The sequence below is a fragment of the Polyergus mexicanus genome, unplaced genomic scaffold (genome assembly GCF_030449975.1).
Source record: "Polyergus mexicanus isolate NDT 795.1 unplaced genomic scaffold, iyPolMexi1.0 SCAF_14, whole genome shotgun sequence".
Lineage (NCBI taxonomy): Eukaryota > Metazoa > Arthropoda > Insecta > Hymenoptera > Formicidae > Polyergus > Polyergus mexicanus.
The window spans coordinates 6,363,472-6,379,076 of NW_027223334.1; the positions used below are offsets into that span (position 1 = coordinate 6,363,472).

Below are 15,605 nucleotides of genomic sequence, written 5' to 3' on the forward strand. Positions count from 1 at the left end.
AAAAAATTTTTGCCACGCGTAACGTATTCGGATTTATAGTGTTAAATTATTACGCGCAGATTACGAAAAATAACCGGATTGCCGGCAGAGATTACGCGAATTCCTCCTTAAACTCGTTCCTTGAAGTTTAAAACAAAATATACGAACGTTCGCGCGCGAGCGCCAGCAGATTAATCATAATAAGCTAAACGTAGCTTACCCGGACCGTAATAAGGCAAAATATTCCGAGATTAGTCGTGAATTATTGCGCGAATTCGTAACGGTGATTAAAAGGCGCGGGTATGGATACGGAGGAGAAAGGAAAAGAGGACACGGAATGACCGAGTGTGATTGCGCTCACCGTTTTGTCCTGCAGCAGTGATATCCTACAGTCGAAAGTGACACTGGCGCCGGCCTGCACCGTAATATTCGAGCTCTCGCCTTCGAAGTGGGGGCCCCATTTGTGATCGTGATGATGCTGATGCTTGTTAAGGGTGCTATGTGTGTCGAAGATATAATTCAGCATTGGTGCATCCGTCGGCACAGATCGCTTCGCCGCCGTCGTCGATTTCGTAGAAATCGAGTCCGTCGCTAGAGGCAATTCTGCAACAATATTTTGGCGCATTAAATATTATTTTAAAATACAATAAATAATTATCTCACAATTTATGCGAAAGATATTATTATTATTATTATTAGTAGCGTTTTATTTTCTTGAAAATATCGCGAGAATTATTACCTCGTTATATACAAGTGTAAAAGCAAATAAGCAATAAATTATATAACGGAGAGATTGTATGTATTTCGTAATGTAATAAATACAAACCGCACGCGCGTTGCGCGCATTATATTATTTAACATTTCAAATATCGGCATATAAATTGTAAATACCCGCGGCGCATACCCGTTCGGATTGTCATGACCATTTATTTTATGGCGCAACGTCAAATTTACGCGTATTTTCATATCGGGCGATTCTCTTCCCGCTTTTTGCATTCAATCTGTCGCTTCCGATCGTAACTCGTGACTTTGCTTAATCGATTCGCTGGCGTTTTCCCGTTTCGGGCCATCGCTCAGGGTTATCGACGTCCAGCCGACCTGCCAATAACGACTCATATCGGCGTAAATATGGTATTTATGGCCATAGCAGGCCAATAGTCGAGACATATGACATCCTCGAGCCAATAATCAGAACATATGACATTCTCCAACTGGTATTCTCGCTGCTTATGCTCTAATTATACATTTCCATCTTTACGTATAGGAGTTTCGTATAGTATGTTCCGCGTTATTCTATCCCATCGAGGAATTTATAAGTTTTCTTATAAAAGTAAAAAGAAATGCGGATAAAGATTTCTCTCAGAACATTACGTTTTCCGTTTTCTCTCTCTTTCTACAATTAATAATAATGTACAATATAATTATAACTGCGTAAAACATCAAAATATTTGTTATATTTTTTACTTATATTTGAAAAAGTCATCGTTTCACTCTAAAGCACATGTAATTTATAAAAATTTCAATTTGTTCAATTGCCGCATATTGTATTATTCCTAAATGGAAAATTAAAAAAGAAAAAGAATAATAATAATAATAATAATTTCTTCGTCTAAATCTGATTTTTTGAATAAACCAGTTATTATAAATTATAAGTTTCTCTTTTGTATTAGAAAGATATATTACTATTATAAAGCTATAAAAAATTATATGATAGTATAAAAGCATTAAAAAAAAAAACTGTGATTTTAGTTCCTTTCTTTTATAGTTTCTGTTACAATAACGGATATTAGTTCGACTTAAGCAACAGCATTTAGTTAACGTAGATCGTTTATTGTTCTTCGCTCCTAGTACTTTCAACTTTGATAATGATAATTTCTACAGTTACATTTTATGCTACTGACAAAGTTCACAAAGTACAATCCAACATAATCGGATGCGTGGAATATCTTTACGGATATTTTGTCGCAAAGTAGAAATATTTTTCTAAGACGGACGAGAAAACGGAAAAACGAGAATGTAAAAGACAGAGAAAGAAAGAGAGAGAAAGATCGAGAGAGAGAGAGAGAGAGAGAAGGAGATACATAGAACAAGTAAGATTTCGCATAGCACTATAATGGAGAAAGTCATTCCTCGTCCGTGTTTCGAGGATCACCGAGTTAGACGCTAACTCGCGACGATGAGTTTTTCTAGGTTTGTACGACGAGGGAAGCACCCCCAGCAAGCAGACTAGTTGCTTGTAAAATCAAATGTCGAGATACGTGGCGTCGAGCTTCAAGCTAAGAAGAAATAAAGGAGTGAGAGAGAATAAGAAGGAAATATTTCTTACCGAGTTGTAATAGAAGTACTATGCAGTTCTCGTCTTACCAATCACTTTGTCTTTCCTTTATTATATGCATTTCTTGGCATAATAATTTTTACAGAGTTTTTTTTATATAATAAATGAAAAAGAATATATAAATCTCTCTTTTTTTTTTTTTTTCCTAAACAGGAGGTTATTCTCTCGAGAATTGCTAATTAATATTCGATAAAAAATTTTTATACTTGATATTAAAAATTGTCTAATGTTTAAATAAAAACGTCTCTCATCAGCTTTAAATTGAAAAGCAAATTACGAATTGTATTCCTTTGTGATTACCGCTTTCTCTAAAGTATAAATCTGATACACGTATATCTCAAGCGCTATAAATATAAGAAATCGAACGATGGGATGTGTCGAAAAATTTTGACGTACCGAGACGTACCGAGACTTCACCATCACAAGTCCCGTCACGTAACGCCAACAGAAGTTCTATCTGAGAGAGCACGGAAAGGACGTAAAGCCCAGTTGCAGTCGATTGTTCCACGACCGAAGACGAATTGGAGCACTTGCACGGGTAATCCTGACTTTCATCGAGTCAGCGATAGGTGCACGGAGGGAGGGTGTTTCCCCCGAATCGGCAGCCACCGTAAGATCCGACATGGAATTCGGATGGCGTCGCGCGACAGGGAAGAAAGGGGAGTAAGAAAGATACCAATATATAGGGAAGCGCGACAATTCCGCGACGCGAAGTCGCACGTCAAAAGGGATCAGTATGCCACGAAGCGCGAAATTTTCCTTCTCGCGCCCGCTATTCTTCGTCATTCCTCGTAGCTTCCTTATCCCTTTTCTCTTTCCCTCGTCGCATCGTGTCCTTCGCCATTTCTCTTCTTCATCGATCGTCTTGTCTCCTTCCCGCTCCTCTTATACCGGAGCGCGTCATTTCCGTTCTCTCGATCGCGGAAATTTTTCTCTCCTCCGCCGGAGGGAAGAAAAACTGATCGGGAATTCCGGTGGAACTGTTGGAAGCGTGTCCCGGATACCGAGAAGAATCTATCTAGTCAGTCGATCGTCGGCTCGTCACACACACTACCTCCTCTCTCTCTCTCTCTCTCTCCGTCTCTTTCTATCTCGGATATGAAAATCGTCATGCTAGGTATTGACATTAGTATCATCGGTTGAAGGCTCTGCTTTGATATGGTAGGGTTATTAAGGGAACGAATGCAAAAGTGTATATGACATGAGTATATAATTTTCCTTCACGCACACTTCGATCGATTCACGATGAGAACAGATATAAAATGTAATATTCCAAATGGAAAACAATATTTTCGGTGATATATTTCACGAGCGGATCCTTAAATATTTCGACAAGATGCGATTAGTTGTCAAACTATATTTAATAATCATCAACAAAAATACATACGTAAATTACACGACACACATAATTATTTTCATGTATAGCGATGATATTTGTAAATGTATAGAGAAAAGGAAAGGATGTAATAAATCGTGTGATTCTCTTCGGAGTTTAATAATTATGTTTCTACAAATTGCCTATCAATTACGAAAATTTTGCTTAATGAGAATCAGTCCAAGTTTAGGATATCAGGATTTAACGAATGGTATCGTAAATTATAATAATTTACGCGTGTATTATAATATGATACACACGTCACACACAGTATAAATCAATCTTTGGAAACTTTCCCAATAGAAGCTGAGAAACGGGGTGTATTCGTGTCCGAACAGCTGACAGAGAAGTAAACAGAAACAACAGCGAAGCACCCGTTAATCCCCGAGCAGTCACGCGCGAAATATGATGTAATTCTACTTCTAAAGTCCGGCACTCGAGTACTAAACAGAAGAGAGAGAGAGAGAGATGGTGGCCGTCGGTTGGTGTCACTTGGTAACCAGGTGATTGCGACCATTTGTCGGCAAAGTATACATTCCGAAATTACGAGCTGGATTAAACGGCGTGACTAATTACACGAACTCGTTCCAGTTAGACGCGACGTCTTGAATATATGTGACGCTCCGAAGAAACGCTCCCGCTTCGGGAGACGAAAATTAGGGAAACATTTTTTAAGGAATTTTTTTTTGTTTTCTTTAAACGTACTTTTCTACATAAAATACGAAACAAAACGAAACGTAGTCTCGCGAATGTTTCGTCTCTTTACACGTTGCATGAACGGACGAGAGGAAGAATCTCGGTCGCGTCAAGCATTGATACGTTCTACTTGGAAATCGTTTGTACCGTGACGTGTGCGTTTCTATCGTTCTATCTTCGTTCTCGGGTCCTAGTTCGTGGATATCGAATGGTGGTATTCAACCACTTTCTATAATTGTCACTCAGAGATCTCCATTTTCATACTCGATGGACGGACAGAGAAGCGAGACTCACACATATGCCGTTAGGAATCGCGTACGGTTTCTAAATCACGATAAATAATTCCGAATGCCACCGCAGGCCACTCCGTTGCTCTCTCATGTTTTATGCATACTTTACCATGCAGCGTGCTACGTGTTACACATCGTCGTAGGTTCACGATGCAGTTGGGAATCTGTATATACATCTTGCCGATCGCGCCCTTTCTTCTCCCGTTTCTTCGGTATCGCTCGCTTCGTCAATGAATGGAATCATGTTAAACTTGTCGTTCCGTCCGCTTTCTATCGATATTCGAGTATAATAAAACACATATCGATAGAATTTATCGTTTCTTTTTCGGCTTGTATGCATACATGCTAAAAACAATATTGATGAAGAAAAGAGAAAACATGGATATCTTATAAAAATAATATTTATACATATTTAAGAACAATTTATCTATATTCAGTAATTTTTTATGTATTTCATGGAAAGGAATAATTTTCGTCATTTCCATTTTTAATACAGAAAAATATATTTTCCTAAAAGAAAGAGAGAGAGAGAGAGAGAGAAGGAAAAAAATAATAAAATTAAGTAATAATATTATTGAATTATTAATTATATTGTTAAATATTATCAATAAGTATTATTAAATATTATTAATATCTTCAATGTTATTTAATTTTATTAATGTTATTTTATAGAAGGATAATATATAGGGGAAAGTAGGGTAAAACCGGGCATCTCTCTGGATTAGTCTTCCTACAAAAAAATTTGAGAGTAAAAAAAATTTTGCCGACCGTTAGTAGCCTTCAGTGAACCTTAAACTTTGAGAAAATAAGGCTAGTCGGCGAAAAAAAAAAAAAATTTTGTCTACCAAGAATAACAAGATTTTGTGGAGAAGTCAAACCGATAGGATAAAACCGGGTACCCATTTGAAAATATGCGAAACACCGTGTAATTACAAAATCTAGATTTATTTTAATCGAAATACAGCATATAAAGATATATTCTATCGACAAAAATCACAAGTAAAGATATCCTCTTGTTCGCGGCATTGCTGCAGGACTTCCTTATTTAACTTTTTAACTTTAGGGATTTCAAAAAGCTTTTTTTTTTTTTTTTTTTTTTAGTGATTTCTTTATTTAAGTGTTAGTTTTCGCTTTCAACTGCTTTTTGTAAGCAGACAAAGTCAGGATAATAGTGCTTCCCCTTTTCACTACATGAGATATATAAGTACCCGGTTTTGCCCCAACACAAGGAAAGTAACAAATATGGGGGTTGTATATTCCGGCGTAAAATGTGCCGATCAAAACTAATATGATATACTGTCTAATACAATATATACAGAATGCAATGCTGTATTTACTGAAATAGTTGCTCTCTATAGAAAAAGTGCACGACGGCTCGATTCTTGCCTCGATATCGATCTTTTTTTTGGCTAAAAACTTTGAACTTTTATTAATAAAGAAATATCGTGTGCACAGGTGCAGGATCTGTTTTAAAATAATGATGCCAATCTACAACTAATAACACAAGTTAGCCATAAATAGTTAGCATTTATTACGAAAAAACAGGAGTACCCGATTTGACCCGCCTATCCGGTTTTACCCAACACTTTCCCCCTAAATAATATTAAATAATAATATTATTTAATGGTATAAATATTATTAATTAATTAATATATTTATTTATTAGTAAATAAATAATTATATTTATAATTAATTATGTAATAATTAATAAAAATTATAATATAATTAATAAATGATTGATAATGATGATGATGTGATCATATTTAGATTTTATAATTGTTTATATTAAATTACTTATTATTTATTATAATAAAAAGCGTGCGCGTAATGCGCGCCTGTGTTGTGTTCTAGTATCTTATAAAAATAATGTTTACACATATTTAAGAACAATTTATCCATATTCACGTAATATTTCATGTGTTTCATAGAATAGAATAATTTTCATTATTTCCACTCTTTCAATAGAGAAAAATATACTTTTCTAAAGGATCAATTTAAAATTAAAAAATGAAACAATAACATATATAATAATATTATCCCTCATCTTCGTAAAATCAATTGAAGAAAGGAAACTGTTTCAGAATATCAAAAGATTTGGTGCAGGTTAATATTATGAAGGATCTTACGATTTTAATAAAGAATAAGAATGTCAAAATTTCAAATCGATTTAACACGTACAATATATTGTTGAGAAATAATCGTTTTCAATATTATATTTATCAATCCATAACCTGTTTTGCTCCTTACAAAGTTATAAAAAAAAAAAAACAGCCACTTTGTAAGTCTTTTGCTCCACGATCTGTTCTTTACGGATTTGTGTAATATGTACAGTATTTGTAAATATAAAGGGAACATGTTGGATTGCATTCGACATCTTATATCTTGGACAGCTCCAGCTGAGACAGATTCTCGCAGAAAACTGAGAGCCGATTTATGACAAACGTGTTGCAGATGCAACGCGTTACAGATACTATAAATTGCGAGAATTGCAGGATATATACGGATGGACTCGCGGCAAATGCTCGCTTGCATGTCCGAGTGGTTCTCTCGTATTGCGAGTATTGCATACGTCATGTGGCCACGCACGCGACATGCACGTGCATTACGCGTCCTGTCAATACGTTCTGTATGCCGTATTGATTCAAAATAACAGTTAGATTTAGTTCGACTACGCAACAACTACGCTATGCCAGAAAGAGAAAGAGAGATATTGATTAAATAATTGGCGTATACAATCAGTCTCATATATATATATATATATATATATATATATATATATATATATATATATATTTCTCTCTCTTTTTGACATATATACAATATATATGTAGATTTTTCGAATGGGAGCAAGATAAGGGCTGAAATCTCAGAGGTTTTCGGATTGTTATGCAGCAGATGACGCATTTCTGATCCGCATTCTCATGCGGATATGATGGATTTGTTTGGATTTCTTAAACAAGTCTTATGAAGAGAAAGATTTCGCGCGCGATTGGCTTCGTATACTCGTCCTGCTACTTTTTACGAATCAAGAATAAAAAAATTGTAAACATTAGTGGATACAACGTAGAAAAATAATTTTGTATTAGTTTTCACGTATATTAATGAAATAAATATTTTTTGAACAAGTCTCGTTTATATTTGATCCACCCTAGTATTGTATAATTAAATATACACGACTGTTTGCGCTCAAATTATTCAATTAACGCCATTATTCTTTATCGTCCTTTTAATTAACGGAAAGCAAAAGGGAGTAAAGAAACAAGAAAGAGAGAGAATGTGCATGAGAGAGAAAGGAAAGGAGGGAATATATGTACGTGCATACTTGCATAGTATTGTGCATACACGAGCGATCGTGGAAGAGATGGATGGACCGATGGTGGAGGTTACCGTATCATTAACGAATATATCGGACAGAAGCGCACGTTCTCGGCGTGTTTGACGAGGATACATTTACAAGGATGCGAAGTAACATTCCGCGATGCTCTCGTAACGCGCTGGCGGTGGGCGCATCGATCTCCCTGGGAATTAATTGCACATGTCGGCGCGCCGATCGCTTTGTCACTTTCATGATTTGCGTACGCGCCGACGTCATGGCGTGTACCGTGCAGATTAGAAATTCTGCACGCGTTTCGAACGTCCAATGTCCCCCGTATACTCGCGCGTGACATGACGCTCGCGTCGTTCCGGTATACAAACCCGCCGATGTCCGCGGTATCTGTTCGTAGCCGATTGCCCTCGTTTGGCGAATCTCTCTCCCCTTCGTAGACGCCCCGCGACGCAATTTAAGATAAAAGAGCTTTTATTTTAAATTGATCATTCTCCTTTTACTCTCGTCGTGTGTTTTGAGCGGAAAACAATTCATCATCATCACGATGTGCCCCAATATTTCAATTATCCTTGTAATCTTTAGAAAGTTGTAGATAGGTAGAGTGTAACGTGTATATGTATAATATAATGTAATAGAATTAATAAAGAAAACTGTAGAATTAATAGCCGTATATCACGAAACGCGTACGGTTTATATAATTATAATCTTACTATCGTTGACGTGCAAAATTCAAACATCGTCCTCCATGTTTGTGATCCAAGGCTGTTTGTGATACGTAATAAATTTACTCGCTGCAATTTAGAATATTTCGAGAGCGCTAATATTTCGACGTTTGCCATTACTTTTGCGCCCCGACAATCCTAAATTTATTGCCAAATAATTGACGGTCGATTCGATAGAATGTAATTTGCATATCCAGTTATTAGTTATTGGCACAGCGTTAATTGACGCGAAACATTTATTATGAAAATAATTCGATATTGAATAATTCTTCTTTGTTGTCGCATTAACAATGTTACTCGGTAATAACCAAGTTTTCGCGCTCGGCATTATGCGAATCCGGTTGCATCTGACGATGTCATGGATGGAAACGAGGGGCTGTTCAGCTCGTTTCCGTCTTACGGGGAACAATAACCGTATCTCTATCGGAAGATAACGTGTCTTCAGCAGAAGAGACCGCATTGCCACGAAATTCTCCCCAGTCGTGCACACACAACTATTAATGATCCCAACCTTGGGAGCGAATTTAATACATTTATTTCGTTTACCGAAGATAAACCGTAAGATCGACTTACACTATTCGAAACGATACGGCAAAAACGTAAGGATAAATATTCGTTAATATTTATAAAAGAATATATTGTATTTTATCGCGCGTATCGTATCGTTGCGAATATAAATCAACCCGGAAAAAGAGATAAAAGTGAATAATTCGGTTGTTTCGTCTGTGATAAATTTTATTTAGCGCTTAACTTCTAGATGTTGCTCTTTAATCCACGCAAAGCATAGCGAATGTAATAATTTCTGAAATTTATTCTTTCTCCTTTTTTATCTTCTCTACAAATGGCTTACGTTTAAATTATATAAAAACATATTTTCGTAATAAAATTTTTATTCTTTTCGAATATTATTAAAGGATTGTTGCACTTTGTGTGAAAGCGTAAAACAATTGTTAATTAAATATTTAAAATGCTTTTATATCGTACCGAATATTGCATCCAGATGTCACGTCTCCTACATCGTCTATAGATGATATGACATTGCGTTAATTATCTTGATCAACGCGACGCGTAACACGTCGTAACATTTCATAGAATATGTCGTGCGATGTAATAAGAGAAAACGCGTGGTCGGAAGTTATTATCCTTGGATTTACATATCGTCCGGGGATTTGCATGCGATCATGATTTAAATTTCACGAAAATTCATATCGCTAGATAGATTTTTCGCGGATGTCATATGCGTGTCAGATCAAAATAGATTTTCTCCATCACCAGGGTTGGTGGAAATGTTACTCTAAAGTAACGCGTTACCGTTACCGTTACTGATTTTAAAAAGTAACGCGTTACCGTTACCGTATCCTTGGAAAGTAACGATTCGTTACTTTTCCCTTATGTTTTTGTTTTTTCTAATGCTAAAATAAGCTATTAGATTATAAAATAATTTAATAATCAATATTAAATGTAATAATCTATGTTACGATTAAAAACTCTAAATTAGTCTCTATATAGCGAGCATTCTTTATATTAAACTTATTTAATGATTCTAATTTTTTATGTTAATATCTTTACTTTTTAATACACTTTATCTTTATATAAATTTAAATTGTAATTTACAAATTTCAATTTTGTCGAAAATTTTTATCAAACGTTGTTTTTAAATATTGATAAGAGAATATATTGATATTATTAAGAGTGTATCCCAATATTCACTGTCAGTATTGTAAAATCTATAATTTACGTTACTATAGATTTTCAGTACTGGCAGTGATTATCAGAATGCAGCCTATGATAGAAGGCTACAAAATATTTTTCAAAAAATATATCTATTGAATAGATATAAGATAATTAAAAACCAAAAAATAACGATAAAAGTAACGGCTAATTCGTTACCGTTACTGTAAGAACGTAACGACGTTACCGTTACGGTTACAAAGAGAAAAAAGTAACGGTCGTTACCGAAAAAAAGTAACTGTAACGTTAACGACGTTACAAGTAACGCGTTACTTTCCAATCCTGCTAATCACACACAACGCCCATAATCATACGCGCAAGTAAATATTCAAATTTCCAAAATATAAATATTGAAATTAATTTACGCCACACGGATCGTTTTCATTTTTACATAATTGTACATTCCCAAGTAATACACGCTTTGAATTTTGTGGCGCTCTCTTGTGAATGTTTACGCATTCGATAAGTAATATTTTTGAAGATATGACTCAGAAATTCATGTTAAAAGCTGTTAACGAACTGCGAGAAATAGATGAATCACACTGTTGACGGAATATCCATGACCGTGTACCTATCCCATAAATGTAAACAAACACTTTTTCGTCTGCTCTACAATAAATACAATGTACGCAAATTTTATTTTTCCCGATATTACTTTATAATACCTGAAAAAAAGCATTAAAACTGTGAACCTTCAAGATGGCATATCTTTGGAAACAGAAAAGAGCGCCACAAAATTTAAAGCGTGTATTATTTAGGAATGTACCTTCTACGATATATGTAAAAATAAAAACGATTCGTGAGATGTAAATTAATCCGAACATTTATCCTTCCAAAATATCCATGAGCGAATTCACGTGTTCGATGAGAAGAGCCCAGTGATACATAATCCTGGCGTTAACATTACAAAATTTCATCTTTATTGCGTGTTAGAATCTTGGTGGAATGTCGATCGCGGAAAAGCTTGTATTGTCCTAAAAAGATGAGTATAAGGAATGACTTAATATCGCATCGTCTCGAGCTTCTTTTAGGTAGGATTGGATTATGGCAGATGGCAGGAAACAGGCCTACAACTGTAATGGGAATTCCAGAGTAAAACATGGAGTTGTAAAAGTATTTTACGATTCGCGAGACTCATCCTTGTCGATGAGTAAATCTTATTTATGACAAAAGCAATAGTCTCGCGTGTATTTTACGATATCGCAATATATGCCTTTCGAATGAAATTATAGTATACATAGAAAAAAAGTAAAGACATCACCCTATATTATAAAGTCGTACAGTTCTCAAGTTTTCACAGTTGACGTTGTTCACGATCGATTTTGTACGAAAAAGTCAATTGACAAAAATAAATTATTTGATGCATTTAATAATTGTAGCGTTTATTTATTATCGCGCGATATATAACGATATATAACGTGGAGCCGCGACAATTTTCGTAGCGTTTTATGCTTTTTAGCGACGTCACGTGAAAACAGTTGATCGCTGTCGTATCATTGCACTGCAATAAGAATCGACCGACCGATTGGAAATTCTCTATACGATCTTTATGGCAATCGACACTGCGTTATACCCATAACTCATCCCACGCTGGGGATTCGAAACGTATTTGTTTTATTACCGGAACATATAGTACGCGAAATATACATCGCGCATAAATACGATTCACACGTGATCTATATAAATCGATTTTATCGAGACTGTTGATCTTGATATAATCTTTCCATTTTGATAATCTCGAAAAGTTACTTTTATAACAATGTTTATTTTATTATGTAATATATTAAGGCAGACGTTTGTACCTAATTTTTGTATTCCATTTTTATTTCTTAAAAATAATTGCGGATATCTTATCTCGTATAAAGCACTCACCTGTGTGCGTACCGGATGCTGAGAGATGAGCCAGGCGGTAGATCGTCAGGAGCCGAAGGAGCCACATGACATTACACATGACTGCTCGCTGCCTTATCTGTTCCCGCTGCTGCGGCCCATGTACCACGGCCTTAACATTGTTGTCATCTGCGATCATAAATGCGGGAGTGAGTAAGTAGCGGAGCTTTTTTTACGCCTGGACTATGTATAATGAAATTTATTATTTTCCGGCGTCACGCGAATTGTTTCACCGCGTCGAGTAATTCGCAGATTTAAAATTCCTTAGCGTGCTAAGAAAAAGATTTGCGACATATTTTTATATTAATTTAGCATTAAATTCTGATAAATTATTTACAGCGTGACTTTTACATGTCACACAGATGATAAATTGATAATCGATTATAAGGAACAACGGTGTGATACGCTGAATTTATTTATTATTTAATTATTAGTCATGATTGATCGTAGCAAAGTGAACATTCACATCTCATCCATATTCATTTTGCGAGAGATTATAAATATTAATAATCGCGCGGAGAATTATTAATGAAGCAGCTAGCGCGTAAAGCGATCGAGGCGAGTAGAATAATCACGTGCGTAAAAATGATCCGGGATCCGCGATGTTATAGAGCGAATGTCTCACGCAGAATGCGAGATTCCGGACGTTTCCGGAAAATAGCAACGGGAAAGGATGAGGAAGAAGCTGCGCGGCGCAGCTCGGGCGCATCGTTGCCATAACGTAATTAGCTCGTTTTATACTGGCGCTCGTAAGTCGGCTGACTGCCGTGCTAATATGAAAGTATCGCCGTCTCTACGGGTATTAACTTCTAAACTTTCCCACGGGCGGGATGTGCGAGGACTTTAATTAAGATATAATTAAACATCGCACAAGTAATTAAATGAAAAAAGGTAATTTCTATTTAATGTCAACTATCGTGCATCATCCATTCGATATTTTATCCTTCAAGGATTCTTTAAACGCTCGTTAAATTCCAAGTTATTTTAAAATTTTAGAATTTTGTGTCAAAAGAGTTTATAATCCCTTCCTACGTTGCTCACGCACATATATGCCTATTCTCTGTATCGACAAATCGATAGTTTGTATGCTTCGTGATATTGAGGAGGTTACAGCCAATAATTGCGAAATCAGATTGAGATCGAGGATATCCTATATATCCGTTTAATACGAGTGAGAAATACACGATCTCACGTATCGTTGTCCTCATCCCAATCCCGATTTCGATGACGCAGCGAAATCGAAGCCGATTGCAATCGTGTATCACGTATCACCCGTAATTGTGTATTACTTAGCCCTTTTGATGATTACGTAGCTCTTCCGTTGAACTTCACTGATGTAATCAGTGATTAATAATTTCACGAAATAATCAGTTTCAAAGCCTCGTCGCCTTAAAATCGCTTATCGATACCATTAGAAGCGATTGATGTTGCGTAATGTCAATTTTATTCTTCGTCGGAGTAATGTCATTCTTTCACAGCAAACTTGCAATTTTACATTATACGATATTAATATTTTCAATATTTTCTACTCGATATACTAACATTTGTGCTATTAAAATTATAATTTTAAAGTACCATCTATTTTATTCCGATTATATATTTCTTATAGAATTATATCTATTTCTTATAGAAATCCGAAAGAAATGTCGTCGCGCTACGAACATGTTTCTGATAGCTAAAATATCTCTGCAATTAGGATAAATGCTAATGGAAATGCGGCAGGGCGCTCCTTTCCAGATTACATTAGCATAAAAGGCTTAACCGAAAGCCTTAGCTTTTACTCGAAAACGCTAAACTTCTCCCGTGCCACTCTGTTAGCATCGCCGTCGATACGCGCTCAATTTTGATTTCGATTAGATATAGGAGCACGTTTTAATAAGAAATTTATGTGTCGTCACAAATTGTCGTGAGTTAATTTCCAATGCTACCACTGTTCCAAATTTCCGATTCTACGTGTAATAGCAGATGTTCTGCGATTTGGAATTAATTTTTTCAGCAGAAACTATACAATGTGTAATCCATATAACTCTGTTTTTCGTAAAATAGATATTGGGGAAACGTGCTTAAGCAAGAAAAAAATAAAAAAATCTATGTAAAATAATTCATTTTACCGAAGCATTTGATTAAAACAGCAAAAATAAATTGAACAGAATCGAAACGGTATTGCTTCGTGATTCTTATCAGAAAGTTACTAGACGATATTTTTCCACGCGAAGGAAATACATTTTGAAAATCGATGCGCGATGGTTACGCAAAGACGATACGCCGTCACGATGCGCTATTAATTCCAAACGATATATTTCGGTGAACGGGGAGAAAAGAGACTGCACCATCGTTGCGATTTATCTATCTTCCACCGATCTATCCCAACCCCCTTAGTGTCCCGTTAGTTTATTTCGTTGAAAATCGTGCCAAAAATCCATACATATCTTTATATTTATTTTATTCTATACTCACTATTGATTCTTTGGATTTTGATACTCACTTCATTTCTTCATCAGAGTTTCTTCCGAATTATAAAATCTGCCACGCGATAAGCGAATAATAATTTAATCTCTAGAAACGTCGAATTCACTTCCAATGCTACTACCATTCCGAATTTTCGACTTTAAGTGTAATAGCGGACGTTCTGCAATTTGGAATTAATTTCTTTTTCAAGAAAAATTTTCAGTATAGACCTATTACTTGTTATATATAATACCTGACTCTATTATCTCTTATAATACATTTATTAATAATTTTCATTTATTAATAAGATTGTAAAACGAAACTTAATTTGTAGAATCTTTATTATTATTATTGCTTTTAATTGAGTAAAAATTGATTCTAAAGATAAAAGAATTCGTCCCTCGTTAAAAAAAAAAAAAAAAAAAGATTGGTAGTTTCCCCATTTATCTCGAAAATTAGATAAGCGAATAAAATGTTTTCGTGAAAATAATTTTACGAATAAAAAAAAAGTTTATTCAAATTTGATACATCGATGCTCGATCGGTTCATACATACATATTAATCGTAAATAATCGATGTATGATATGCATGTCGGTGTTTCGCGGCCGCGCCACTTTGCGGTTTATAACAGCCAGTCGATTTATATTCATTGTGTAGTATTTTTATATATTCAGTCATATATTGGAGCGAATTTGTTTATGCCACTCGTATATTTACTCCGTTTGCTTGCACACATGCTTCGCATATATTGCAAAGTGTACAGATGAATATTTGACTTTAACGCCCAACTTATTTGCACGTAAACGCTGGG

At 35.3% G+C, this 15,605-nt stretch overlaps 1 protein-coding gene across 6 annotated transcripts in view; it reads right to left on the minus strand.

Moving 5' to 3' along the window:
- Window positions 1–15,605, minus strand: part of LOC138939398 (limbic system-associated membrane protein) — a 143,610-nt gene that overhangs the window by 31,041 nt on the left and 96,964 nt on the right. For 5 of the 6 annotated variants that reach the window (XM_070307152.1, XM_070307149.1, XM_070307150.1 and 2 more), the window contains exons 3-4: window positions 12,329–12,475; window positions 341–582 (exon numbers count right to left, since the gene is read on the minus strand). In XM_070307152.1, the coding sequence (XP_070163253.1) occupies window positions 341–582; window positions 12,329–12,407 (321 nt within the window). In that variant the 5' untranslated portion in view covers window positions 12,408–12,475. Of the gene's footprint in view, window positions 1–340; window positions 583–12,328; window positions 12,486–15,605 lie in introns of those variants that run through there. The other variant, XM_070307147.1, reaches the window with a different exon arrangement.